The 26371-nt window shown below is 69.5% G+C and overlaps 5 protein-coding genes across 13 annotated transcripts; 3 read left to right on the top strand and 2 right to left on the bottom strand.

Annotated features, from left to right (window-relative positions):
* Nucleotides 1–438: 438 nt before the first annotated feature.
* LOC309682630 (uncharacterized protein) lies at nucleotides 439–4232 on the bottom strand (the record flags this gene model as incomplete). The annotated part of the gene is made up of 5 exons (XM_082499716.1): nucleotides 4206–4232; nucleotides 2736–2779; nucleotides 1293–2340; nucleotides 679–753; nucleotides 439–514 (listed from the first exon to the last, which is right to left on the bottom strand). The coding sequence occupies exons 2-5, from the start codon at nucleotides 2767–2769 to the stop codon at nucleotides 439–441; spliced, it is 1233 nt and encodes a 410-aa protein (XP_082355842.1). The 5' UTR covers nucleotides 2770–2779; nucleotides 4206–4232.
* Nucleotides 4233–5947: 1715 nt separating this feature from the next.
* Nucleotides 5948–13877, top strand: KHSRP (KH-type splicing regulatory protein; the record flags this gene model as incomplete). Of its 4 annotated transcripts, none has more annotated exons than XM_082499709.1 (20): nucleotides 5948–6160; nucleotides 7515–7611; nucleotides 7714–7752; nucleotides 7899–7938; nucleotides 8019–8068; nucleotides 8183–8254; nucleotides 8726–8783; nucleotides 8879–9050; nucleotides 9152–9250; nucleotides 9350–9448; nucleotides 9554–9656; nucleotides 10196–10296; nucleotides 10384–10525; nucleotides 10651–10811; nucleotides 10903–11021; nucleotides 11561–11649; nucleotides 11775–11972; nucleotides 12585–12662; nucleotides 12750–12907; nucleotides 13102–13877. In XM_082499709.1, the coding sequence occupies 20 exons, from the start codon at nucleotides 5948–5950 to the stop codon at nucleotides 13108–13110; spliced, it is 2097 nt and encodes a 698-aa protein (XP_082355835.1). In that variant the 3' UTR covers nucleotides 13111–13877. The 4 variants fall into 4 exon arrangements, with proteins under 4 accessions (XP_082355835.1, XP_082355834.1, XP_082355836.1 ...); XM_082499708.1 differs by having other exon boundaries at nucleotides 12747–12907; XM_082499710.1 differs by having other exon boundaries at nucleotides 5948–5985; nucleotides 7568–7611; nucleotides 10196–10525; nucleotides 12747–12907.
* A 300-nt stretch (nucleotides 13878–14177) lies between these two features.
* Nucleotides 14178–19388, top strand: GTF2F1 (general transcription factor IIF subunit 1). The gene is made up of 14 exons (XM_082499707.1): nucleotides 14178–14253; nucleotides 14962–15028; nucleotides 15128–15174; nucleotides 15284–15356; nucleotides 15995–16188; nucleotides 16597–16767; nucleotides 17171–17349; nucleotides 17443–17587; nucleotides 17672–17733; nucleotides 17831–17950; nucleotides 18044–18117; nucleotides 18218–18353; nucleotides 18881–19010; nucleotides 19082–19388. Exons 2-14 carry the CDS (start codon nucleotides 15017–15019, stop codon nucleotides 19284–19286), a joined length of 1548 nt encoding a protein of 515 aa, XP_082355833.1. The 5' UTR covers nucleotides 14178–14253; nucleotides 14962–15016; the 3' UTR covers nucleotides 19287–19388.
* A 1155-nt stretch (nucleotides 19389–20543) lies between these two features.
* On the top strand, nucleotides 20544–20993 carry PSPN (persephin; the record flags this gene model as incomplete). Its single annotated transcript, XM_082499706.1, has 2 exons — nucleotides 20544–20560; nucleotides 20711–20993. The coding sequence occupies 2 exons, from the start codon at nucleotides 20544–20546 to the stop codon at nucleotides 20991–20993; spliced, it is 300 nt and encodes a 99-aa protein (XP_082355832.1).
* A 74-nt stretch (nucleotides 20994–21067) lies between these two features.
* ALKBH7 (alkB homolog 7) lies at nucleotides 21068–26363 on the bottom strand. Of its 6 annotated transcripts, none has more exons than XM_082499715.1 (9): nucleotides 26231–26363; nucleotides 25460–25553; nucleotides 24378–24525; nucleotides 24071–24276; nucleotides 23487–23736; nucleotides 22027–22200; nucleotides 21454–21578; nucleotides 21266–21384; nucleotides 21068–21156 (listed from the first exon to the last, which is right to left on the bottom strand). In XM_082499715.1, exons 5-9 carry the CDS (start codon nucleotides 23643–23645, stop codon nucleotides 21077–21079), a joined length of 657 nt encoding a protein of 218 aa, XP_082355841.1. In that variant the 5' UTR covers nucleotides 23646–23736; nucleotides 24071–24276; nucleotides 24378–24525; nucleotides 25460–25553; nucleotides 26231–26363; the 3' UTR covers nucleotides 21068–21076. The 6 variants fall into 6 exon arrangements, 4 of the variants coding, with proteins under 4 accessions (XP_082355841.1, XP_082355840.1, XP_082355838.1 ...); XM_082499714.1 differs by having other exon boundaries at nucleotides 23487–23715; nucleotides 26231–26361; XM_082499713.1 differs by lacking the exons at nucleotides 21068–21156; nucleotides 21266–21384; nucleotides 21454–21578; nucleotides 26231–26363 and adding exons at nucleotides 24833–24905; nucleotides 25629–26016 and having other exon boundaries at nucleotides 22068–22200; nucleotides 24071–24211.
* Nucleotides 26364–26371: the final 8 nt, after the last annotated feature.

Raw genomic sequence — 26371 nt, 5'->3', positions numbered from 1 at the left:
CCCCTCCCCCCTCCCCAGCTGCCACCTGTTGTTTTTTTTTAACCAAAAAACTGTGAAAAAGAACAGAAAACGTGGCCTTCTGCCCCGGGGGCAGGGCCCCCTGTCGCGACAGGGGGTGGGGGGGGGTTCCCCATCACGACAGGGGCGCCCCGTCACCCCGCAGTCCCGTGTCTGGACACGGCCAATACACTGTTATTTATTTCTCCTGTTGTCCCGTCTCCTCCTTCGCCCCCCTCCCCCCCCTCCCCCCCCGGGACCCCCCCCGGGACCCCCCCCGGGACCCCCCCCCAGCGCTGTGGGTTACGGTCACTGGAGGCGGCTTTATTGGGGGAGGACACGGGGGGGGGGTGGGGGGGGGTGAAGCGAGGGGTAAGGAGGGTCCAGCGGCGGGACGGGGGTGACGTGGCGTCATACGACATCACGCAGCATCACACGATGTCACACGGCGTCACGGGGAGACGCGGCATCACCGCAGGGTCCCGGCGGGTCCAGGGCCGGCGCGGGCTGGGGGCGGCTGCGGGGGGGGCATGGGGGGGGTCTGCACGTGTCACACACGCGTGTGCGGGGGGTGCAGGGGGGTCCATGCATCACACATGTGCGCGGGGGGGGGGGGTTGTGTGTGGCACACGCGTGTGCAGAGGGTGTCATGCGTCACCCGCGCGTGTCGGCGCCCCTTACCCGGGGTGGGGGGTGAGGGGGGGGCCCTCCACGGCCTCGTGGTAGTCACTCTCATCCGAGGAGCTGGAGCCCGGCCTGGGGGGGGGAGGGGGGGCTTGAGGGGACCCCCAAGTCCGGGCAAACATCCCCCCCCCCCCCATACCCCTGCCCCCCTCCCCCAACCCCCTGTTCCCCCACCCCCATCATACTCCCCCAACTGCCCCCACCCCCCCCCCAACCCCTCCCCGGACCCCCCTTTCCCCCCCCGCCCCCCCCGGCTCCCACCTGCTGCTGCCCCCACCGCGGGGGCGCCCGCGGCCTTCGTCCCCCCCCTCCTCCTCCTCCTCCTGCTGCTGCTGCTGCTGCTGCTCATCCCCCTCCTGCGGCTCTGTGGGACAGAGGGGGTGAGCGGCGCTGACGCCCCCATGGCCCCCCCAGCGTAGGTCCCCCCCCCCCCCATGCGCCGCACTGCTGTGGCCCCCCCGTCCCCTCTCTGTCCGAGTCCCCCCACCATGTCCCTCCCCGTGTCCCCCTTCCCCGTCCCCCCCCCCCCATGGTGCCCATGTGTCCCCTCCCTGCCCCCCCCCATTCCTCCATCCCTCCCCCCCCCCCCGTGTCCCCCCCGGTGTCCCCACTCACGCCGCCGGCCCAGCCGGGCCCGGGCCTCCTGCAGCTCCCCCAGCGCCCGCCGCAGCTGCCGCTCCAGCACCGCCACGCGCCCCGGCAGCCCCCCGGTGCCCCCCGGCACCCCCCCGCCCTCCGTGCCCACCCCCACCGACCGCCGGCCCCGCGGCATCGCCGCTGCACTGGGGACGGGGATGGGGGCTGCGCCGGAGATGGACGTAGGGACGGCAGTGCCGGTGGTGGAGCCGGTGGTGCCAGAGCCGATGGCGGTGTCAGTGACGGGGGCAGCAATGCCAGTGCCGACGGCAGAGCCGATGCCGCAGCCGGCAATGGAACTGGCGGTGCTGGAGCTGATGCCGGTGCCGATGCTCGAGCCGATGCTGGAACCAACGCCAGAGCTGAGGCCAGAGCCGATGCCAGAGCCGGTGCCGCTGCCGGAGCTGATGCTGGTGGTGGCGCTGGTGATGCCAGAGCCGACAGCACTGCCATTGCCGTCATCATAGCCAACGTCGGTGCCGATGATGGCGCCATCATCACCGAAGCCGCCGGGGTCCCCATTGCCGTCGACAGCGGTGGCGCACCCACACCCGCAGCCACACCGGCATTCGCCGCGGCGCCGGAGCCGCTCCAGGAGCTGCCGCTTCTCCTCCTGCAGCCGCTCCAGGCGCCGGCGCAGCGCCGGCACAGCCCGGACCTGCTCCTCCAGCTCCCGCAGCCGCCCCAGCGCCGCCGCCATCTGCTCCCGCACCAGCCGCAGCGGCGCGGCCCCCGGCGAACTCACCGGCACTGGGACCCCCACCGGCACCGGCGTACCCCCTTCCTCCTCCAGCCGCCGCCGGACCCCCCGCAGCGTCCGCTCCACGCGGGGGTCCGGTGGCGTCGGGGGCACAAGGGTCTCGGCAGAGGCGGCCCAGGAGGCGCGGTGTGGCCGGCGGCCCACCGGCACGCGCCGCAGCGTCAGCCCCTTCTCGATGGCCTCCACGTAGCCCAGGAAGCCCAGGTCCAGCCGGTAGCCGTACGCCGTCTCCAGCGAGTAGGGGGCGTCCACCCCCCGGCGCCCTGCAGCCACACACACCCTGGCACCCCGGAACCCCCCCCTCCCCGGGACCCCCCCACCCCCCCCCATCAGACCCACGTCTGTGGGGCAAAGGGACCCTCCCCATCCTAAATGGGACCCAGGGACCATCTGCACCCCAACTGGGACCTGGGGACCCCTCCCCATCCACACTGGGACCTCTCCCCATCCTAACTGGGACCCCCACCCTCCAACTGGGACCCCTCACCCTTCTCTACTGGGGCCCGGGGACCCCTCCCCCCACAACTGGCACCCCTCCCCACCCTGCACAGGACTCGGGTGTCCAGGACCCCCATCCCATGACCCCCCTTTTCCCACCCCACTCAGGGACCCCCTCCCCAGCCCCCCCAGTGCCCCCCCCGTCCCCGGGGATCCTCACCTGCGAAGGCGTCCGCACGCAGGACCTGCGCCATGGCCCCCCCGCTGCTGGGGAGGGGGGATGGGGTCAGCGCTGGGGACCCCCATGTCCGGGGAACACACACACACGTGTCCCGGGGGGGTTAAGGGCTTCAGGGGGGAGCCAGGCATCTGGGGGGGACCCCTGCCCACCTTTCCCCCCCCTCCAGGACCCCCCACCCACCATGTGCCACCATCAGCCCTGAGTGATGGATGGGACGGGGACAGGGACAGCCCCCCCCTGACCCCTCCAGTTCCCCTTTTCTCAGGCGGGGGGGGGTGGGGGTGGGGGTGTCCCGTGGTTGGGGGCCTCCACCCATCCCGTTCCCTCGGCAACGGGGCCACCCGGATGCCGGGGACCCCCCCGACCCCCCACAGAGGGCATCATGGGGGGTGGTTGGGGTGGGGGTGGGTGTCCCAGTGGGTGTCCCGGGTGGGGTCCCGGGGGGTGGGGGGGACGGACGGACGGCGGTTCCCCCTCGGGCGCCTCCTCGGCCCCAGATGGAAGCAATTAAGCAGCGATGGCGGCTCCGGCTCCTTCGGCTCCACCGCCCCCGGGCCCCACGGCGCAGGGCGGGACAGGCCCGCGCCCCACGGCGGCCCCACGCCCCATCGCCCCACTGCCCCACAGCTCCATCACCCCACGGCCCCACCACCCCACAGCAGCCCCACAGCTCCACCACCCCATGGCCCACAGCAGCCCCACAGCCCAATCACCCCACGGCCCCATCGCCCCACAGTGGCCCCACAGCCAATTGCCCCACAGCGGCCCCACAGCGGCCCCACGGCTCCATCGCCCCACAGCTCCGTCGCCCCACGGCCCCACATCTCCATTGCCCCACATCTCCATCGCCCCACAGCCCCCTCGCCCCACAGCCCCCTCGCCCCACGGCGGCCTCCATCCCTTGTCCCCCCTCTCCCCACGGCCCCCTCGCTCTCGGGGTCAGTGTTTGGGGGGCCGGAGAGGGAGGGGGGATTCTGTCCCAACCCCCCCACGGGTGGGGACAAACAGCCGGGGCTGAGCACAGCCCGGGACCCCCCCGGATCCCCCGAATCCCCCCCACTTCCCTGAGATCCCACAGTCCCCCGAGACCCCCCCGGGCCACTGGGACCCCTTGAGACCCCCCAGGACCTCCCGGACCCGCGAGGTCCCCTGAACCCCCCGTGGCAGCAGGACCCCCCCCACCCCCAGGAGCCACTCATGACCACCCAACCCCCCCAGATCCCCCCCGGACCCCCGATCCCTCCAGTTCCCCCAGTTCCCCGAGCCCCCCCCCCGGACCCCCGGGACGCCCCGATCCCCGCCAGGACCCCCCGGTCCCCCGGTTCCCTGAGCCCCCCCGGACGCCCGGGACCCCCGATGCCCCCCGGTTCCCGGGTCCCCTGAGCCCCCCGGATCCAGGGACCCCCGGTTCCCCCCCCGGACCCCCTCGATCCCCCGCCCGGTCCCCACCCGGTGCCGCCGCCGCCGCTTCGGTACCTCCCGCCCCGCTCCGCTGCGCTGCGCTCCGCTCCCGGCCCCGCCCCTGCCTGACCACGCCCCCGTCCTCGGCCCCGCCCCCTCGCTGCAACCCCGGCCGGGGCGCTGCCCAGACCACGCCCCCTCCGCCTCAGACCACGCCCCCCGCCTCGGCCACTCCCGGCCAACGCCTCGCCTGGCCCCGCCCCCGCGGCTCCGCCCCGGATGGGAAGGGGGGGGGCGGGGGGGCTCGGGGGGGTCCCGGGGATCCCGAGGGGGGTCTCGGAGGGGTCCGGGCGAGTCCCTGTGGTCCCAGGGGGGTGCTGGGGCAGTTCCAGTGGGTCTGGGGCAGCACCGGGGGGGCCTACCGGGGTCCTGGTGATCCCGGGGAGTCTCAGAAGGGCCCGAGGGGGTCCCAGTGACGCCGGGGGGGTTGTGGAGGGGGTCGCGGGGGGATCTGGGGGATCTCGGTGGGGTCTGGAGGGGTCCTGGATGGTCCCGGGGGGGGTCTGGTCGGGCTCCAATGGTCCCGGGGGGAGGCCGGGGTTTCAGAGGGGTCCCGGGGGGGTCCGGGGGCTCCATGGTGGGGGGGGGGGAGGGCCGGGACAGACCCACTGCAGCTGGGGGGGTGTGGGGGGGGTGGTGGTGAGGGAAGGGCCCCCTGTTATAGTGTTTTCCCCCCAATTTGGAGCTGGAGGGGGTTAGGGGTTGCGGGGGGGGTGAGAGGTCATGACCTCCGAGGGGTCAGGGGTCAGGACGGGGGCACGATCCGCCCCCTCTCCCCCAGCCGGGCCCCGCCCCCTCACACGCGATTGGCCGCGAGCACCACCACTCACACCCGGGCCGCGCTGGCGCCGCCGCTGATTGGCTGCTGTTTCCCTCCTAAATCGCCTCGCGAAGCTCATTGGGCGGCTGCTGTGTATCCCGTCTTCTCATTGGTCCAAAGCCCTGTCAATCAAGCCCCGCCCCGCCCACCCCAAGCCCGGCGCAGTGCTGACAAGCGATTGGTCCGTGGACCATCGATCACTGGGGATCCGCCCACGGGGAGCAGACCGCCCTGTGATTGGCCGGGGCGCCTCTCGCTCCAGCGTGGCCCCGCCCACCGCCTCCGGTCGCGCGTTTGTGGCCACCGATTGATTCTCGCGCCTGTCATTCTAAAGAAGCTCCGCCCCATCCCGCTCCCGCCAATAGCGGACTGTCGTGCGGTTCCCTGCCCTTCGATTGGCTTCGATAGCTGTCAGCGAGGCGCCGCTTCTTCCAATAGCGAGCGGGTGGCGGCGGGACAGGAGGTCGCCGCGCGGCATTGGCCCCGACCACCGTCAGTCCGAGGCAGTCCCGCCCCCCGCCATCCGCTTCCTCGTCCAATAGCGTCACGCCGGCCGCCGCGACTGGCCGCTCGCCCCGTCCATCCGCGGGGTCCCGCCCCCTCCTGACCTCCAATGAGCGCCCGCTCCCTCCGCCGCTCCCGCCTTCGATTGGCCCTTCCCGCCGCCACTCACTCCCTCCCGCCGTCCCGCCCGCCCGCCGCAGCGCGCCGGCTCTTTCCCCGTCGCCATTGGTCGTCGGCCGCCGCCACTCACGGCCTGCCGCCGCGGCCATTGGCGGCGGCGGTGCGGGGTGGGCGGGCCTCCCCCTGGCCGTGGCCCCGCCCCGCTCCCAGCCTGCCCCGCGCGGTGTGTGGAGAGCGCGGCCTGTTCCCGCGTCGCGCCCTCGCCGCCGCCGCCGCTGCCGCCGCCATGTCGGAGTACAGCCCCGCCGGGCCGCCGCCCGCCCCAGGGCCGCCCGGAGGGGCCCCCGCCGCCGCCTCCGCCGGGGGACCGCCGCCTCCGGGGGGTGCGGGCGCGGGAGGGGCCGCGGGCGGCGGGCCGGGCCCGGGCGGCGCGGGGGGGGGCCCGCCCGGCGGCATCCGCAAGGACGCCTTCGCCGACGCCGTGCAACGGGCCCGGCAGGTGAGGGGCCCGGCGGGGGGGGAGGCACCGGGAGGCGCCGGGGTCCCCCTGCCCCCGCCGCGGCGCCGCGGCCCCTCCCCCGCCGTGCCGGGCCCCTCCCCCACCCTCCCGGTAAGGCCCCGCCCCCACGGGGGCGCGCGGGGTGTCCCCCTCCCCACCCCCACCTTTCCCGCGCCCTCACCTTGCCCGGGGGGGGCAGCGGCGGGCGGGGAGGGACCGCCGGGGACCGGGAGCGAGAGGGGGGTCCCGGGGCCGCCGCCCGGGGAGGGTTCGGGTCGGGCGGCGGAAGAACTGCGCCCGCGGGCACCGTGATTAGTGGTAATTAGCAGGAGCCCCGGGGCGAGGATGCGGCGGGGGACGCTCGGCGGTGACAGCGGAAGGGGGGTGGGGGTGCTGAGGGGTCTCGGGGTGCTCGGACCACCCCCCCCACCCCGTTACCGGGCTCCCCGAGCGGCGGCGGGGGGACGAGAGTGGCCTGAGTGCCCCCGGGGGTACCCCCGTCGATGGCACCCCCGGTATGGGGGGGCTCCCGCCATAGTTTGGGGGAGGTTGGGGGGCTCCCGCCCTGTTGTGGGGCTTATGGAGGGGTATTTGAGGGCTCTCACCCTGGTGTGGGGCTTGTGGGGGGCTCCCACCCTGGTGTGGGGTGTATGGGGAGGTTATGGGGGTCTCTTGTCATGGCCCGGTGTGGTTTTGGGGGCTCCTGCCACAGCGTGGGGCCCATGGGGAGATTTTTGGAGGCTCATGGGGTGGTTTTTGAGAGCCCCTCGCTCTGGTGTGGGGCTCATAGAGACGATTTTGGAGGCTCTTATCCTGGTGTGGGGCTCGTGAGGACAATTTTGGGTGCTCCCGCTCTGGTGTGGGGCTCAAGGAGATGATTTTGGGGGCTCCCACTGTGGTGTGGGGCTCATGGGGACGATTTTGGGGGCTCCCACTGTGGTGTGGGGCTCGTGGGGACGGTTTTGGGGGGATCTCCGCCATGGTGAGGGGTCCAGGGGATGGTTTTGGGGGCTCTCACCATGGCGTGAGGCCCACAGAGAGGTTTTGGGGGGCTTTCTACAGCGGTGTGGGGCTCACAGGAAAGATTTTGGAGTGCCTACACCACTGATTGGGGGGCCCTCAGGGAGGTTCTGGGGGGGCTCCTGCGCTGTTGGGTCCGGAGGAGGGGTGTTGAAGGCTCCCACTGTGATTCGGGCCGCACGGGGAGGTTTTAGGGGGTCCCACCAGCGTGTGGTACCCGTTGGGGAACCCCCTCTGTGATGAGGGGGCTGGGGGGGGGGGTTGGTGGCTCCGTCTCCCTTTGGGGGGGCCGTTTTTCGGGGTGACCGCCGGGCGCCAACCGTTCCCTTTGCAGATAGCGGCAAAAATCGGGGGGGACACGGCAACGACAGTGAACAACAACACCCCTGATTTCGGCTTTGGGGGGCAGAAGCGGCAGCTGGAGGATGGTGGTAAGGGAGGGGACGGGACACCCCCAAACCGGGGAGGGGGACACTCCTAAACCATCCGGCCCTGTTTTGGGGGTCCCTTAACAGCACTTCATCCCCCTGCAGACCAGCCGGAGAGCAAGAAGCTGGCGGCGCAGGCAGACTGTGAGTATGGCCGGACGGTTTGGGGGGGCTGTGGCCCCCCAGCAGGTTTGGGGTGGATGCGGGGGGGTGGGGACCCTCCTGGGACCCCCTTGGCCAGGGGAGGCCGCTGGCTCTGTACCCTCATGGGGATTTGGTTCCCTCCGCAGCACTCCCGACCCAGCTGGGACCCATCCACCCCCCGCCCAGGTGAGTTGGGGGGAGGTTCGGGGGGTCTGGGGGGTTTTGGGGGGCCAGGGGATGCCTGACTCCCCCCCATCTCTCCGCAGGTCGACGGTGACGGAGGAGTACCGTGTCCCTGATGGCATGGTGGGACTCAGTGAGTGTGGGGGGCTCAAGGGGGGATTTGGGAGTGGGTTGGGGCCGGCAGGGGTTTGGGGATGTGGGGGGGACAAGTGCAGCCCCCCCATTTTTCGCCTTCCCCCTCCCACAGTCATCGGCCGTGGGGGGGAACAGATCAACAAGATCCAGCAGGACTCGGGCTGTAAAGTACAGATCTCCCCAGGTAAGGGGGGGGCCTGACCCCCTGATTCCCCGGGGGGGGGTTCCCCAATATCCCCCCCCATCCCATTGGGGGTCCCCAGCACCCCTCTTTTCTAGGGGTGTCCTCAATTCCTTCCTGGGGGGGCTCCAATCATCTCTGTGCTGGGTGGGGTGGGGGGCTCCCAGTCCCCCCTTCTTGGGGTAGGGGGGGCCCTAACCCCCCCTTTCCCTAATTTTGGGGTACCCCAGGTGCCTATTTCCCCCTTCTATGGGTTTGGGGGGGTGTCTGCAGCCCCCCATTGTCCCCCTGCTGTGGGGCTGGAGGGGAGATTCCCACCCTAACGTGGGACAGGGGGCTCCCACTCCCCCTTCCCCCAGCTGTGGGGTGCAGGGGGTCCCCCCAGATTCCCTCTTTTTCCCCCACTGTGGGGCAGAGGGGGGGTCATGCCGCCCCTCCGTGCCCCCCCCTCCCGCCGTGCCCCCCTTCCCGCAGACAGTGGCGGGTTACCGGAGCGCAGCGTCTCCCTGACGGGATCCCCCGAGGCCGTACAGTGAGTAGGGCCCCTCTGCGTCCCCTGTGTCCCCCCCAGACCCACCCCCTGGTGTCCGTGTGTCCACCCCTGATGCCCGTGTGTGTCCCCCGCAGGAAGGCAAAGCTGATGCTGGACGATATCGTCTCGCGGGGGCGGGGAGGCCCCCCCGGCCAGTTCCACGACAACGCCAACGGCCAAAACGGGACAGTGCAGGAGATCATGATCCCCGCTGGCAAAGCCGGCCTCGTCATCGGCAAAGGCGGCGAGACCATCAAGCAGCTCCAGGTAACCCCCGGGACCCCCCCAAGAAATAAAGCCCAGGCCCCCCATGGGGTGTGTTTTTTTGGGGTGTGTGGCGGGGTCCCAACTTCCCCCTCCCGCCGCAGGAGAGAGCCGGGGTGAAGATGATCCTGATCCAAGACGGTTCCCAAAACACCAATGTTGACAAACCGTTGCGGATAATCGGTGATCCTTACAAAGTCCAGGTGAGACGCGCCCAGAAATAACATCCCCTGCCCCAAAATAACATTCTCCCACCCCGAAAAAAACAGTTCTTCACCCCCCAAAAAAATCCTACCTTGTAGCAAGCCTGTGAAATGGTGATGGACATCCTGCGTGAGCGCGACCAGGGCGGCTTTGGCGACCGCAACGAATACGGTTCCCGCATTGGCGGTGGCATTGACGTGAGTTTGGGGGGGGGCTCTGGTCATTTCAGGGGGGTTGGGGAGTCCCAGCTCCCCCTTGCCCCCGCCCCCAACCCCATTTCACGTCTGTCCCTCCACCCCCAGGTGCCAGTGCCCCGGCACTCGGTCGGCGTTGTCATCGGCCGCAGTGGGGAGATGATTAAGAAAATCCAGAACGACGCAGGGGTGCGGATACAGTTCAAACAAGGTGAGGAGCCCCCCGCCGGGGGACCCCCAAACTGCCCCGAGGGGACCCTGACTCCCCCAGGGGTGCTCCAAACTGCCCCATGAGGACACTGACCACCCCCGGGGGGCCCCCAAATTGCACTGGGTGACCCTGAACCCCCCCTGTGGACCCCCCAAACTGCCCCTGGTGACCCCAAACTGGTCCTGGGAACCTCAAATCACTGCTAGGCTCCCCCAAACCACCCTGGGGAGCCCCCAAACTGCTCACAGGGACCTTGAACCCTCCCAGGGGGCCCTTAAACTGCCTGCGAAGACCCCTTAAGCTGCCCCTGGGTGACCCCAAACCCCCCAGGGACCCACAAACTGCCCCCGGGTGACCCTGAACCTCCCCAGGACCCCCTAAACTGCCCCTGGAGACCCCCCAAGCTGCCACTGGGATCCCCAAATCACCCCTATTTTCCCCAAACCCACCCTGGGGACCCCCCAAACCACCCACAGAGACCTTGCCCTCCCTCCCAGGGAGCACCCGCACCCCATAACGCCCCCCACCCCCTTTTCCAGACGACGGGACGGGCCCCGAGAAGATCGCCCACATCATGGGCCCCCCTGAGCGCTGCGAGCACGCCGCCCGCATCATCAACGACCTCCTCCAGAGCCTGCGGGTAGGGGGGGGGCGGCCCGGGGCACCCCGAAACGGGGCCGACCGCCTTCCCCCCCCCAGCCTGATGACGCCTCCCTTCCCCCCGCAGAGCGGCCCCCCGGGACCCCCGGGGCCGGGGATGCCCCCGGGGGGCCGGGGCCGCGGGAGGGGCCAGGGAAGTTGGGGCCCCCCCGGGGGCGAAATGACCTTCTCCATCCCCACCCACAAGTGCGGGTTGGTCATCGGCAGAGGTGAGCGCAGACCCCTAAAAACATAACGCCCCTCCCAAAAAAAAAAAAAACTCAAAAGAACTCCAAAAGGCATCCCGGCTGCGTGCCTCCCCCCCTGCTGCCCCCTGTCCCCCCCCCTCCCGCAGGCGGGGAGAACGTCAAAGCCATCAACCAGCAGACGGGGGCCTTTGTGGAGATCTCCCGCCAGCTGCCCCCCAACGGGGACCCCAATTTTAAGCTCTTCATCATCCGTGGCTCCCCCCAGCAGATCGACCACGCCAAGCAGCTGATCGAGGAGAAGATCGAGGTGCGTTTATGGGGGGGCACCCCAAAAATCCCTCCTAAAACCCCCTGAAACGCTATGCCGACCCCCCCCCTCTCTCACCCCATCTCTGCAGGGTCCGCTCTGCCCCGTGGGGCCGGGGCCAGGGCCGGGGGGGCCGCCGGGACCTGCTGGTCCTATGGGACCCTTCAACCCGGGACCCTTCAACCAGGGCCCCCCCGGAGCCCCCCCGCAGTGAGTAATGGGGGTTTGGGGGGGGGGGGGGCGTCTCCCAGTTTCCCATAGCAAATAATGAGGTTTAATGGGGGGGTTCCCTGTTTCCTATAGCAAGTAATGGGGTTTGGTGGGAGTCGGGGGGGTCCCCATTTCCCACAATGAGTAATGGGGTTTGAGGGAGGTGCTGGGGGGGGGGGCTCCCAGTTTCCCATGGGAAATAGTGGGGTTTAATGGGGCGGTTGGAGGGGGTCCCCGTTTTCCACAGTGAGTAATGGGGGTTGGGGGGGGCTCCCAGTTTCCCACAGCAAATAATGGGGTTTGGGGGGGTTCCCCATTTCCCACAGTGAGTAACGGGGTTTGGGGGGGTTGTGGGGGGGTCCCCTATTTCCTGTAGTAAGTAGTGGGGTTTATTGGGGAGGGGGGCTCCCCGTTTTCCCCAGTGAGTAATGGGGTTTGGGGGGGTCCCCATTTCCTGCAGTGAGTAATGGAGTTTATAGGGGGGGTTGCAGGGGAGTTCCCCATTTCCCACAGCCCCCTCACCCCCCCTTCTCCCGCAGCCCCGGAGGCCCCCCCCCACACCAGTACCCCCCCCAGGGTTGGGGCAACACCTACCCACAATGGCAGCCGCCGGCCCCCCACGACCCCAGTGAGTACTGAGACCCCCCACCCCGCTTCAGGGGGTCCCCCCATTCCCCCCCTTCCTCGGCTCACCAAGGGTCGTCGTCTGCCCCCCCACCTCATCCCTCTCTCTTTTTTTGGGGCCCCCCCCAGGCAAAGCGGCGGCGGCGGCGGACCCCAACGCCGCCTGGGCCGCGTACTACTCGCACTACTACCAGCAACCGCCAGGGCCGGTGCCGGGGCAGCCCCCCGCCCCCACCGCCCCCCCCGTCCAGGGGGAGCCCCCCCAGCCCCCCCCCACCGGCCAGTCCGACTACACCAAGGCCTGGGAGGAGTACTATAAGAAAATAGGTGAGTGTGCCCCAAAAATTAATGAGGGGGAGGGGATGATACATGCCCAGGGACCTGCCCAAACTGCGCTGGGGAGCTTGGCACCCCCCCAGGAGCCCCCAAACTGGCCCTGGGTGACCCTCACACCCCCCCGGGGACCCCCAAACTGACCCTGGGGACCTTGACCACACCCCCAAGACCCTCGAATTCCCCACAGGGACCCCGGAACCACCCATGGGCACCTCAAATTGCCCCAGGGTGACCTTGACCCCCCCCCCGGGAGCCCCCAGACTGCTCTTGGGTGAACTTGACCCCCCCTGGAGACCCCCCAAACCATCCCTAGGGGCCCTGACCTGCCCCTGCGACCCCCAAACCACACCAGGGCCCCCCCTGAACTGCCCCTGGGTGACCCTGACCCCCCACCCCCCCGGCACCCCCCCCACTGTCCCCAGGGACTCCATTCCCTTCCCCCCCCCGGGATCCCCGAAACCACCTTGGCATTCCCTGAAACACTCTGGAGAACCCCTCAGTTCCTCGAGGAGGGGCTCCAAACCACCCTATAGATCCCCCGAACTGCTTTGGGGGGGTTCTGTAGCATTGGGGGGGGGTCTGACCCTTCTGCACCCCTCCCAGGCCAGCAGCCCCAGCAGCCCGGGGCCCCCCCACAGCAGGACTACACGAAAGCCTGGGAGGAATATTACAAGAAACAAGGTGAGTTTTGCCTCTCTGTCTTAAAATAAACATTTGGGGGGGGGGTCGTGGGGTTATTTCCCACCCTCACACCCCCTCTTACAGCAGCTCAAGTGGCTACAGGGGGTGGTCCCGGGGCCCCCCCAGGCCCCCAGCCCGATTACAGCGCGGCCTGGGCCGAATATTATCGGCAACAAGCGGCTTATTACGGACAGACCCCAGGGGCCGCCGGGCCTGCGCCCCCCCCCACGCAACAGGGACAGCAGGTACGACCCCCCCAGACCCCCCTAAATTCTTGGGGGGGCTCAAGAGCTCCTCCACATCCCCCCAATGGCACCGTAGGTGCTGTGGGGGGAATGTGGGGGACCCCGAGAGGGGGCTTAATATTGCCCCCCTTATATTGGGAGTTCACTGTTGCCCCCCTCACCCCTTTTTTCTTTTTTTCTCTCCCCCTCTTCAGGCTCAATGAACCGAATGTGAACCCCCCCTGTCTGTGACCCCCCCTCATTTTGTTTTTGGCGAGCGGCCGGGGCGAGTGGCCCCTTCCTCCCCCCACCTGGAATCCCCCTCCAAAACCCCCCTGGGGGGCTTCCAAACACCTCCTGGACCCCCCCAAATGTCTCTAGGGGGCTTCAGACCCTCCTTGGGGGCTTTCAAACCCTCCTCCTCACCCCCTGACGCCCCCAAACCGCTCCGGGGGGCTTCAACCTCCCCTCAAAATCCCCACACACACCCCCCAAACGCCCCTGGGGGGCTTTGGCCCCCCCCCAGTTCCCCTCAGGGTGTTTCAAAGCCCTCCTGGGGGGGCTTCAACCTCCCCCCAAAACCCCCTGAGAGGGGCTTCAACAACCCCTCTCGACTCCCCCCGGGGGGATTCCACCCCCCCAGTGCCCCCGATGGGGGGGTTCGCCCCCTCCCCAACTTCAGCCGCTCGGAGAAACCACCCCAATGGCCCCAAAACTCCTCGGGATCGTCGCCGGAGCCCCCTCCCGGCCCTCGCTCGTAGGTAGAGTCGAACATTCCTTGGAGTCGCCGGGCTCGGGGCCCCCCAACCCCTGGGCCCCCCAACCCCCCCACGGGCCCCCCCGGCCGCTCCCCGCCGTGTCCGTTCCAGAGGAGATCAAAAAGAAAAAAAAAAACACAAAAAACAAAATGAACCGATGACAATTGTACGCTCAAGTTTTTACTTTTTACCGCTTGTTTTTAACTTCACAAATAAAAGAGAATAAAACTCCCCCCTGGCTCCGCCTCTCCTTCCCCCGCTGCCGCCGCTTTTGGGTCGAAGTGAGGGGGTTTGGACCCACCAGGCCCTTTAATAAAGCAGCGTTTGGGGGTAAATTCGGGCGGTTTGGGCCTCCCTGAAGGCCTGGGGGCCTCAGGGTTTGGGGTGATAAAGGGGTTTTTGGGCTTCCCCCGCCCAGGAGGGTTCGCCCCCCCCTCCCCGGGCTGTTTGGGGTAAAAAGGATGGGTTTGGGGCCAGGCCGCCGCAGTTGCTGTGGCGACGTTTCCGGGGCGGGGCTTTGCCGTACTTCCGGCGGCGCCAGGAAACTTCCGGTCCTGCGCAGTGCGGCGGCGACGGGTGCTCGGACCGGGTGCTGGGAGCGCATGCGCGGTGGGGCCTGTTGGGGGTCCGGGGGGCGTCCTGGGGGTCCCTACAGGCCCCGGGGGGGGGGTATCCGTGGCCTGGGGGTCCCTATAGGGGTCTGGGGGGCGTCTGGATGTTCCTATAGGGCCCTTATAGGGGTCTGGGGGAGGGGTCCTGCGACCTGGCGGCGTCCGTGGGAGGCTGCGGGGCCTTGCGGGTCCCTATAGGCGTCTGGGGGGGCCTCTGTAGGGGTCGGGGAGGGGTCTGCTGAGGCCTGGGGGTCTCTGTAGGTGTTTAGAGCGTCCGTATAGGGCCGGGGGCGGGCCGCTGGGGGCCTTAAAGAGGCGCCTGGGGCCGCGGGGAGGTTCTGGGGGGGGAACAGAGTCTCGGGGGGGGGCTCCAGGGGCTGGGGGGGGCAGATAAGGGCCCTGTAGGAGTCCCTGTCCTTTGGGGGTACTGTGGTGGGACGTATGGAGCTTATAGGGACCTCTGGGGCTGCAGAGGGGGGTCTGGAGGCTCTACGGGGACTTCAGGGCATGGGAGGGGCCGGGGGGGGGCTAAAGGGGTGGCTGATGCTGTGGGGGGACACTGGGGGGGCAAAAGGATCCTATAGGATGCTACAGAGGGACATATGGGGCCACGGGGGGGGTCTGTAGGGGCTGGGGGGGAGGTCCTGGGTTGGGAGGGCTCTAGGGCAGGGCAGGACCTTCACCCCCCCCTCCTGCTACTCTCCAGGACCCCCCTGAGCCTCATCTGGGGGTGCCCGTTCCCCACCACCACCACCGCAGGGATGGCGTCTCTGGTGAGTGCAGGCGGGGGACACCCAAAGGGACCTCCGCCCCCCCCCCAAGGACCCCCCCCAGCACCCCCGGGGATACCCCACTCTCTGCTCTCCCCACAGGGCACCAGCAGCCAGATGGTCACCGAGTATGTGGTCCGGGTGCCCAAGTGAGTCTGGGGGTGCCCAGGGGGGGTCAGGGGGGTGGAGGGGGCTATGGAGGGGCCGGGGGGCACAGGGGGGGGTGCAGTGACGCCGGTGACGGCCTCTGTCCTGCAGGAACACCACCAAGAAGTACAACATCATGGCCTTCAACGCTGCCGACAAGGTCAACTTCGCCACCTGGCACCAGGTGACACGGGGACAGGGGTTTGGGGACACTGGGGGGGTGGGCAGGACCGCTGGTGGCATCTGGTTTGGGGACGGTGGGGGTTTGAGGGAGTCTGGAACAGCGGGAGTTGGGGGCGAGGGGGGTTGGGGACGGCGGGTTTGGGAGCTGGGGGACACGGGGACCCTGGGGACACTGAGAGTATGGGGACAGGGACACGGGGGACCCTAGGATGGGGACACAGGGACCTTGAGGACATGGGGATGGGGACACAGGAATCCTGGTGACCCAGGGATGGCGACACGGGGACAGGAGGGGAATGAAGGGTGGCAGGGTTTGGGGACAGCAGGATTCCAGAGTGACAACCTGGGGGCGGTGGGGCTTGGGGACAGCTGGGGACAGTGGGATTTGGGGTCTGGGTTTGAGGCCATGGGATGCAGGGACAGCAGGATTTTGGCACAGCAGGATACAGCGGGATTTGGGGACGCAGGATTTGGGGGTAGCGGTATATGGCAGAGTTTGGGAATGGTGGGATTTGGGGACACAGGACTGGGGACAATGGGATACAGTGGGATTTGGTGTCGGGGGCTTTGGAAATGGTGGGATTTGGGGACAATGGGATATGGCGGGATGCAGGGCCGGCTCTGAATGCGTCCCCACAGGCACGGATGGAGCGGGACCTGAGCAACAAGAAGATCTATCAGGAGGAGGAACTGCCCGAGTCCGGCGCCGGCAGCGAGTTCAACCGGCGGCTGCGGGAGGAGGCGCGGCGCAAGAAATACGGGATCGTCCTGCGGGAATTCCGGGCTGAGGATCAGCCCTGGCTGCTGCGCGTCAACGGGAAGGCTGGGCGCAAGTGAGCGGGGGCGGGACAGGGACAGGGACGGGGACAGCAGACAGGGATGGGAATGAGATGGGGATGGGGACAGGATTTGGACAGGGATGGGGTGGGAATGAACATGGGGACAGCCTGGGAATGGGATGGGAATGGGGACATCCTGGAAATGGGGACAGTACAGGGACAGTCTGGGAACAGGGACAGGATGGGGATGGATTGGGGGTGTGGAGGGTCTGGGGACAGCCTGGGGACAGGGATGGGATGGGGATGACACAGGGATGGGGACTGGATTGGGACTGGGATGGGATGGGAAGAGTCTGGGGACAGGATGGGGCTGGATGTGGGGACAGGGACAGCCCGGGGATGGGGCCAGGGGCGCGGGGGGGTGGTGCAGGGCCACCCCCTGCCCATCGTCCCCTCTGGCAGGTACAAGGGGGTGAAGAAGGGCGGCGTCACCGAAAACGCATCGTACTACATCTTCACGCAGTGCCCTGACGGCGCCTTCGAGGCCTTTCCCGTCCAACACTGGTACAACTTCACCCCTCTGGCCAAGCACCGCACCCTGACGGCCGAGGAGGCTGAGGAGGAGTGGGAGAGGTCAGGGGACATGGGGGGACATGGGGGGACATGGGGGGGACAAGGGGACAGGCTGGAGCTGGGGGGACACGTCCCAGAGCTGGGGAGCACGACGTGGAGATGGGGTGGGACACGTCCTGGGGGCAGCGGGGACGTCCCTGACATGGAGAGGGATGTCCCGGAGCTGGAGGGGATGTGTGGGGACAGTGAGGTTGTCCTGGAGCCCCGGGGGACCCCCCCAAAGTCCTAGAAGACCCCCCCAAAGTCGCAGGGGACCCCCACTAGAGCCAGGGGACACCCTGGGCCTGGGGGTGAAGGGGTTGGGGACACCCCGGAGCCCCATCACAGAGAGCAGGAGGGGGGTGTGACACTCCCGGTTGTTGCCTGTGTCCGTCTGTCCGTCTGTGTCCCCCCCCCCCCCCAGGCGGAACAAGGTGCTGAACCACTTCAGCATCATGCAGCAGCGGCGGCTGCGGGACCAGGACGAGGAGGAGGAAGAGAAGGAGAAGAAGGCGAAGAAGAAGGGGGGAGAGCTGAAGATCCACGACCTGGAGGACGACCTGGAGCTCAGCTCTGAGGACAGTGAGGGCAGTGAGGCCGAAGGTGAGCAGGGGGAGATTGCAGGGGGGGGGGACACGACTGGGGGGGCTGAGACACCCCCCCCCCAACACCCACTCCCCCCCCACAACCCCCCAGGGGAGAAGGCACCGAAGCCAAAGAAGGCGGCACCAGTGGGGAAGAAGAAGAAGAAGAAGAAGGGCTCCGAGGACGAGGCCTTTGAGGACAGTGACGACGGAGACTTCGAGGGGCAGGAGGTGGATTACATGTCTGATGCCTCCAGGTAAAGGGGGGGGGGATTTGGGGGGCGCGGGGGGGGCCCATTTATGCCCCTCCCCCCTCACCGCAGCCCCTCTCTGCCCCACAGTAGTTCGCTGGAGGAGGAGGTGGGGAAGCCCAAGGTGACGAAGGAGGACGATGGACCCAAAGGTGGGGACGGGGATGGGACAGTCCCCCCCCCTGCCATGTGCTGGGGGGCCCTTGTGTGTGTCACCCCCCCTCGGTGCCATCGTCATGTCCCCCCCAGGCATCGACGAGGCGAGTGAGAGCAGTGAGGAGAGCGAGGAGGAGAAGGCAGCGGAGGAGAAGGAGGAGGAGGAGGAGGAGAAGAAGGCCCCAACGCCGCAGGAGAAGAAGAAGAAGAAGGGTGAGACCCTCTCCCCCCACGGATGCCAGTTTTTGGGGTAAAACCAGCCAGAAATGGGACTGAGGGGGGGCGTGTGTGTCTGTGTGTCCCCAGACAGCAGCGATGAGTCGCAGACCTCAGAGGAGAGCGACATCGACAGTGAGACCTCCTCCGCCCTCTTCATGGCGGTGAGTGGGGCAGGAGGGGGGGGACCTCCACCCTCGGGGGGGGGGTTGGGGGGTCCCCAGAGCCCCCCCTGACCTCCCCCCCGCCTGCTGCCCCCCCTAGAAGAAGAAGACCCCCCCGAAGCGGGAGCGGAGGGGCTCTGCCAGCAGCTCGCGGGGCAACAGCCGCCCGGGGACGCCGACGGAGCCCGGCAGCACCAGCTCCACGCTGCGCGCAGCCGCCTGCAAACTGGAGCAAGGTGGGGGAAGGGGGTTGGGGTAAATTTTCAGGGTCTGGGGGCAGATCTGAGGGACCCCAGGGCAGATCCTGGTGCCCTGGGGCAATTCTCTGTGCCGGCGGGGGGGGGGGCAGTTTGCAGCACCCTGGGGCAGCTTCGAGGGACTCCGGGGGCAAATCCTGGTACCCCGGGGCGATTCCCAGTGCCCTTCGGGGGGGCATTCCCAACGCCTTGGGGAGACCCTGGCACCCCGGGGCACTCCCCAAAGCCCCAGGGGCAGCAGTTTGGGGCAAATCTGTGGGGTCTTGGGGCAGCTCCAGGTGCCCTGGGGCAGCTTTGAGGGACCCTGGGGGCAGATCCCAGTGCCCCGGGGCAATTCCTATCACTCTGGGGCAAATCTGGATACTGAGGGCAATTCCCGGTGCCCTGGGGAGGGGGAGGAGCAGTTCCAAGTGCCCCGGGGGGGCCAGGGTGGGGGGGGTCAGCCCCAAATACCCCCCCTGGGCCCATCCTGACCCCATGTTGTGCTCCCCCCCCCCCCCCCCCAGGTCGCCGCCAACCCACGGGGGGGCCGGAGCCTCCGGCCGCCAAACGGCTCAAACTGGACGCAGCGCCGCAGCCGCCCTCCGGCAAATCCACCCCCCAACCGCAGTCCGGCAAATCCACCCCCAGCAGCGGGTGAGTAACGGCATGGGGGGGGTCGGGGGGGGACACACACCCCCCGTGGTGACCCCCCTGTGCCCCCCCAGGGAGGTGCAGCTGACAGAGGAGGCAGTGCGGCGGTACCTGACGCGAAAGCCGATGACCACGAAGGATCTGCTGAAGAAGTTCCAGACGAAGCGGACGGGACTGAGCAGCGACGCCACCGTCAACGTTTTGGCACAGATCCTCAAACGCCTCAACCCCGAGCGCAAAGTCATCGGCGACAAAATGCACTTCTTCCTCAAAGAGTAGGGACCCCCCCCCCGGGACCCCCCCCCAGTTTCTGGGGACCCCCCCCCAGTTTCTCAGTTCTCCCGATTTCTGCTTAGAACGGAGCAATAAACGCGTCGTTTCTACCCCGGCTGCCTCTGGCTTCATCCCCTGCCCCCAACTTTGGGGGTCTCCAGGTGCCCCCCCCCCCCCATTTGCCCTATTCCCCCTCCGTCCCCATATCTCTCACCCCATTCCCCTCCATCCCCCCCATTTCTCTGTGCCCCCCCCCATTCCCCCACCTGCAGCCAACCAATAACCACATTGGTTGTAACCCCTCCTGCCCCCCCCGTGATTTTGGGGGTTCTCATTTCCCTGAGACCCCCCCAATTCCTCCAGGCCCCCCCTCCCATTCCCCCAGACACCCCCTTTTCCCTGTCCCCCCCCCCCCCAGCATTAAACGGGCTGTATCTGTTGCATCCCATATCCCCCCCCCCCCCCCAAGTGACTTTTTTTTTGGGGGGTGTCCCTGGATGCCCCCCCTCCCTCCCATCAGGTTGCAGGGGGGGCAGTCTGCCCCAGCATCCCCGTTTTGGGGAGGAATTCGCATTTGTTGCTATTTTTAGGGTTTTTTCCCCCCCAGGTTGTGCCAGCCCCCTCCCCTCCCGCTGGGGTTGGTATTTTGGTGTCTGTTCCCCCCCCCCCCGCCACCCCTCCCCGCCGTGGGGGTTTGGCCCCCCCCCAAAACCGGGGGGAGACGCCGTGTGTGTGTTCTGTCTTTGGGGGGACCCTGCTCAGCCTGGGGGGGGGCAGTTTCACCCCAAAACTGGCCCCACAAAGAGCACTCCCTCACCCGGGGGGGGGGTGTCAGATCACTCCTGGGGGGGTCTTGGCCCTTGGGGAGGGGGAGGGGAGATTTCTCTCCTGGGGGGGGGGATTTTGGAAGCCCCAGCAGCCCCCCCCCCCCCCCATGACTGCCCGTCCCACGGAGGGAGCACATTCCCTGCCTGTCCCCCCCCCACCCCCCCCAGCTGCCCTGGCACTGCCCCCCTCCCCGCGCCCCCCCCCCTTAACCCTTCCAGGGGTGGGGGGGGGCCTCGAAAACGACCCCCACCTCCCCTACTCCCCCCCGGGGTTCCAGAGGACTCCCCCCATCACCCCCCCCTTCTCTCACCCGTGGGGGGTCCCGGGGGGTGTGGAATCACTCCCACCGTGGGGGAGGGTTAAGCCGCTCCCCCCCCGCCCCCCCCGCGGCCATATAAGCGGCGCCGGGTCCGGCGGGGGCTCAGCCAGAGCAGGATGGCGACCCCCCCACTGCACGCAGCCTTCCTCCCCCCCGCCTCCATCCTCATCCTCATCCTCCTCCTCCTCACCACCGCCCCCCCCACCACCGGGAGCACCACCGGGGGCCCCCCGGCGCCCCCCCCTCCCCGCGGGGGGGGGTCGGGGCGCTGCGGACTGCGCAGTGTGGCGGTGCGGGTGCGGGAGTTGGGGTTGGGGTACCCCTCCGAAGAGACCATCCTCTTCCGCTACTGCGGGGGGGGCTGTCCTGTGCCCCCCACCAACCACCGCCTGGCCCTGACCCGCCTGGGGGCGGCGGGGGAGGCGGCGGGGGGGGCGGCGGCGGCGGGGGGGGCCGGGCCCTGCTGTCGCCCCACGCGCTACGAGGACGTCGCGTTTCTGGACGAGGGACAGCGTTGGCACCACCTGCGGCAGCTCTCAGCCGCCGCCTGCCGCTGCGTGGGGTGAGACCCCCCCCCGAAAAAGAATACCCCCCCCCATGAAAACAGTCTCCCCCCACCCTGGAACGCGCCAGCCTGGCAGCGGGGGGGTCACTGTTTATTGGGGGGCGGGGGGGCCTCTTCATCCCCAATAAACGCCGGAGAGTCGCCGAGAGGGTCCGGAGTCGTGTCTGGGGGGGGGGATGGAGAAAGGGGTCAGGGGGTGAACTGCGGGTCGCAGGGGGGTTATGGGTCCCCGGGGGGGTGTGAGTGCCCCCCGGGGGAGGGGGGGGTACTCACCAGGGGGGGCGTTGCGGCAGATGAGGGCAATGCGCCGCCCCCGCGGCACCCGGCGGCCGCCGAAGAAGGACTCCTCATCACTCAGGATCTCGTGGGTGAACTCGTAGCGGGCGGCGCCCCTGGGAGGGGAGGGGGTGTCAGTCTGTGCCGGGGGTGCTCCAGGCCCCCCCCAGCCCCCCCCAGCTCACCGCAGGACGTAGAGGGATCCGGGCGGCAGCAGGAGGTGCAGGCGGTGGTGGGGCGCCCCGAGGCTGACCAAGCGCATGACGCTGGGGGAGAGCAGCGACACCCCCGCGATGGTGCAGCCGCAGAACTGGGGGGGGCCACGGGGGGGGGGGTCAGCAAAGGGGAGGGCCGGGAGAGGGAGGAGGGGCAGGTCAACCCCCCACAGGGACCCCCCTGGGGTTGGGGGAGGGATGGAGAGGGGAATATGGGGTCTATCCCCATGTGGGCCCTGCCACGTCCCCCCTCCCACCCCAAATTGGGACCCCCCATCCCCCTCCAGGGCTCTGACGCCCCCCCCCCCCGGCTCTGTGTGTCCCGTCCCCCCCCAAAATGACACCCAGCCCCTTGTTCTCCCCCCCAAACACCCCCCCCCACCCCCCGAATACTGACCACCCCCATCCCCCCCCCCGGCTCTGTCCCCCTCCTCAAAGCGATGCCCATCCCCCCCCCCCCCCCCCCCCCCGGGACTCTGTGTCGTCGTCCCCCGTCCCCCCCCCGGGGATCTGTTCCCCCCTCCCCCGCTGCCCCTCCCCCACCTTGACGCTGTCCACGTGGGGGCGCACGTGCCCGCGGGGGTGCAGGTCCAGCACATGCACCAGGGGGAGGGGGGGGCGACGGGGGGGGAAGGCGGTGGCGGCCACACGGCCCAGCACCGCCCGCCCCACCCCCCCCCAGCGCCCCCGCTCCGTCTCCCGGTACCCGGTGATGGCCTGGGGGGGGAGGGGAGGGTGACCTCTGACTCCTCCCTCACCTCCACCTGACCCCCCCCAACCTGTGACCCCGACCCCACCTGACCCCTGACCTCTCAGCTCCCTTGTGGCCCAACTGACCCCTGACCTTCCTGTGACCCCTCCCCTAACTGACCCCCTGACCCCAATGACCTCTGCCCCATGACCTCTCACCCAGCCCTGCTGTGCCCCCAACTCACCCCTGACCCCCCGTGACCCCTCACTGGCAATTCCCCCCCCGGTCCTCCTGTCCCCACCAGACCTCTGACCCTCCATGACCCCTGACCCCCCCCCCCGTGACCCCGACCCCCATCCTCACCCCGTCCCAGTGGTCGAACTGGTACGGCCGCCGGCCCAGCACCAGCTCCAGCTCCCGCAGCAGCTCGGCCGCCTCCCCCTCCCTCAGGAAGCCCCCCCGCACCAGGGCCAGGCCCCGCAGCCGCTCCTCCACCGCCGGGCTGGAGGCGTGCAGCAACCCCGGGTCCCACCCCTCCTCCAGCCAGGCCTCGGCCGCAGCCCCGGGCACATCCCCGGCCCCATTCCCGCTCACGGGCCGCGGCCCCGGCCCGGCCCCACCGCCCCCCGCCCGCCCCCGCCCCCGCCGCCGCCACAGGCCGCCCGCGCGGTGCATGCCGGGAGCAGGCCGGAGCGCGAGGCACGCTGGGAGCGCGGCGCCCCCTGCCGGACGGGAGGACACGCGCGGTGCACGCCGGGGAGGGGGCGCGGGGCATTGTGGGAAAGGGGCGGGGCCGGGGCCCATAGACGCAATAGACCCGCCATAGACCCCTTACGGACCGCCTACATACCCCTATAGACCTCCACAGGCCCCCATAGACCCCTATAGAACTCCCACAGCCCCCATGAAGCCCCATAGACCCCTACAGACCCCCCCACACCCATACAGGCCCCACAGATCCCCCCATAACCCCCATGGAGCTCCACAGACCCCTATAGACCCTCACAGACCCCTACAGACTCCCAGAGCGCTCTATAAAACCCCATAGACCCCTGTAGAACCTCCCCCCCCATAGTCCCTTATAGACACCCTATACAACACCCACAGCCACCTATAGATCCCCATCAATCCCCCTACAGCCCCCACAGAGCCCCATAGACCCCTATAACCCCCCCCAGCCCCCATAGCCCCCCCACAGCCCCCTATAGAACCCCCTAGACCCCTGTAGCTGCCCCATGGAGCCCCCCAATCCCCCTACAGACCCCCAAAGACCCCCCCCGAGCCCCCGAGCCCCAGACACCCCCACACTCACCTGCAGCTGCTCAGGGCTGTGGTTCAGGGCTGCCCCACGGCTCAGAGCCCCCACCTGGCTCAGGGCTGCCCCCCGCTTGTGGGGCGCCCCACACCTCGGGGGTGCCCCACATCTCAGGGGCGCCCCATGGGTCGGGGGTGTCCCAGAGCTCAGGGGCATCGCAGGGGTCGGGAGCGCTCAGGAAATGCCGCCGCAGCAGCGCCGCGCGCTCGGCCTCGAACTGCTCCCGCTGGGGGGGTGGAAAGGGGGGCTGGGGGGGTGGGGGGGGGGGCAAGGGGCCCGTTGAGGGGGTCCCAGGCCCATAGGGAGGGGGGACAGCCCCGTGGGAGGGTCCCATCCTGGGGCTGATTCCATCTGGGGGACTCAGACCCACAGACAGATCCCATTCCTGGGGGGTGTCCCATCACTGGGGGGGGTCCCGTCAGCGGGGGGGCCTGACCCTGGGGGTACCCCCTCCCCATAGCAGGGCTCCCAGCCCCACACAGGGCTCCCAGCCCTATAGGGGGTCCCTGGGGTTCTGTATCCCCGGGGATACCCCATCCCCACGGGGGTGTCCCCCCCCGGGATGGGGTGGGGGTCCCCACCTCTCGGGCCAGGCGCTCAGCAGCCTCAGTGAAAGCGCGGCGCTCACGGGCGAGAGCTCCCTGCAACCGCCGCAGCCGCCCCCGCTCCTCCGCCAACCCCTTGGGGGGCCCGGGGGTCGCCAGCACTGCCGCCATCGCCTCCTGCATGCGGGGGGGGGACAGGAACCCCGGGTGATGGGGGAGGCTCCTGAGCCCCCCTCCGGTACCTGCAGGCAGCGGTGCTGGAGGACTGGGGGTTCTGAGGGGGGTCCCGGGGGGTCGCAGGGGGTCGTGGGGGGGCCCCGGTGTCCGTGCCCCCCCCCCGTACCTGCAGGCAGTGGTGCTGTAGGGCGATGAGCTCCCTCCCAGCCGCCACCTCCTCCCGCAGCCGCTGCAGCTCCTGCTCCAGGTCAGGGTCCTCCCGGGGGGCTGTGGGGGGCCGAGGGGGCTCTGACCCCTGGGGGGGTCCCTGCTGCCTGTGGGAGAGGGGCAATGGGGACACACAGCGTCCCCTGACCCACGGCATCCCCCCCGACCCACAGTGTCCCCCGACCCACAGCATCCCCCAACCCATGGTACCCCCCCCAGACCAACAGTGTCGTCCCCCCCCCCCAGACCCACAGGGTCCACCCCAGACCTAGAGCATCCCCTAATTCAATGACCCCCAGACCCACAGTGTCCCCTGACCCACAGCGTCCCTCCCCTGACCCATGGAACCCCCAAATTCAGTGACTCCCTGCCCCACAGTGTCCCCAGCCCCTCACAGTCCCCCCCCGTTCCCACCTCTGGGCCATCCTGGGGGGACAGACAGCTGCCTTTGCCCCCCCCCGGGGCGCCGCACTGGGGGGCTCCGAGGCTGTGGGATGAGGGGGATCAGGGCGGGTTTGGGGGGGCCCAGGCTGGGCTGGGCTGAGGGTGGTGGGGTTTGGGGGGTCCTGGGGGGACAATGGGGGGTCTCAGGGCCTCAGGGAGGGCTTAAGGGGGTCCTGAGCAGGTTTGGGGGTGCACAGGGGGTTCAGAGGGGTCCCAAGGGGGGAGGGGCATTCCGAGGGGCTTCAGGGGATCCCCAGGAGGGTTTAGGGGGTCCTGGGAGGTCCAGAAGGTCTCAGGGGGGTTTGGGGAGGGGGCCCTGGGGAGGGGTTGGGGGTCCTGAGGAGCTCCAGGGAATCTCGGGGGGGGTGATGGTCCCATAGGTGTTCAGGGGTCCCCTGGGAGGGTTTGGGGGGTCCTGGGGAGTTTCAGGGGTCCCCGGAGGGGGATGGGGGGGTCCAAAGGAGGTTCTGTGATCTCTGAGAAGGGTTTGGGGGTCCCGGGGAGTTTCAGGGGTCCTGGGGGAGGTTTGGGGGGTCCCAAGAAGGCTCCGTGACCCCTGAAGATGGTTTGGGGGTTCCAGGGTCCCCCCCTGCTCACCGGGGCGCCGCGGCCTCCGCTGTGCCGTGCCCTCCCTGGGCTCCCCACGGGGCTGTGCCGGGGGCCGGTGCCGGGTGCTGCTGCGCCGGGACCCCTGTGGGGGGGTGTAGGGGGGGTGTGAGGTGTGAGGAACCCCCAGGACCCCCCCAGGACCCCCCTCCGGCCCCACCTGTGCCCGCTCGGCCGCCAGCAGTGCCCAGAGGCGCTGGTTCTGCTCCCGCAGCCGCTCGGCCTCGTCCCGCGCCGCCGCCATGGCCTGTGCGCAGGCGGCCACGCGGCCCTGCGGCCACCAGCACCCTCGGGGACAGCGGGGGGACAGGGACACCCCCCGGGGATGGGGACAACCCTCGGGGACACCATGGCCACAGGGACCCCCGTGGGGATGGGAACCCGCTGAGCGGGACAGGGATCCCTCTCCGTGACATGGGACCCCCTGAGGGACACAGGACCCCCCCAGGGACCCCCCAGGTGACACGGGGGCCCTCTGGGGATATGCCCCCCCCCCCCCCAAGGGGCATGCACAGACCCCCAGGAACCCTCAAGGGATATGGGGACACCCCAGGTGACATGCCCCCCCCCCCCCCCCCCCGAAGGTGACATGCGGAACCCCCAGGGACACAGGGACCACCTGAGGGACACGGCCCCCCCAGATGACATGGGGACCCCCTGAGGGGCACAGAGCCCCCTCAGATGACATGCACCCCCCCAAGATGGCATAGGGACCCCTCAGGTGACACGGCCCCCCCCGAGGGCCATGTCCCCCCCGCTGACCTGGAGGGGCGCGAGGCGCTGCCGCAGCCCCCGCAGCTCCTGCTCCCGCCGGGCCCCCCCCGCTGCCGCCTCCCGATACAGCCGCAGGAGCCCCCCCAGCGCCCGCCAGCCCCCCCCGGGGGGCAGCCCCAGTGCCACCAG

The sequence above is a fragment of the Vanellus vanellus genome, assembly GCF_965231255.1.
Source record: "Vanellus vanellus genome assembly, contig: SUPER_30_unloc_1, whole genome shotgun sequence".
NCBI classification, from domain to species: domain Eukaryota; kingdom Metazoa; phylum Chordata; class Aves; order Charadriiformes; family Charadriidae; genus Vanellus; species Vanellus vanellus.
This window is presented reverse-complemented; position numbering and strand designations above follow the sequence as displayed.

What these genes read in the sequence shown, in the direction of transcription:
- GTF2F1 (XM_082499707.1), top strand. An exon ending in TACATGTCTGATGCCTCCAG is followed by an intron (nt 17,588 to 17,671) that starts GTAAAGGGGGGG and finishes TCTGCCCCACAG; the next exon opens with TAGTTCGCTGGAGGAGGAGG. An exon ending in CCTCCGCCCTCTTCATGGCG is followed by an intron (nt 18,118 to 18,217) that starts GTGAGTGGGGCA and finishes TGCCCCCCCTAG; the next exon opens with AAGAAGAAGACCCCCCCGAA.
- ALKBH7 (XM_082499712.1), bottom strand. Translation starts at nt 22,849, where the DNA reads ATGCACCGCGCGGGCGGCCTGTGGCGGCGGCGGGGGCGGGGGCGGGCG. An exon ending in CCCACGTGGACAGCGTCAAG is followed by an intron (nt 21,579 to 22,026) that starts GTGGGGGAGGGG and finishes GGCCCCCCCCAG; the next exon opens with TTCTGCGGCTGCACCATCGC. An exon ending in CTGCCGCAACGCCCCCCCTG is followed by an intron (nt 21,157 to 21,265) that starts GTGAGTACCCCC and finishes CCCCCCCCCCAG; the next exon opens with ACACGACTCCGGACCCTCTC.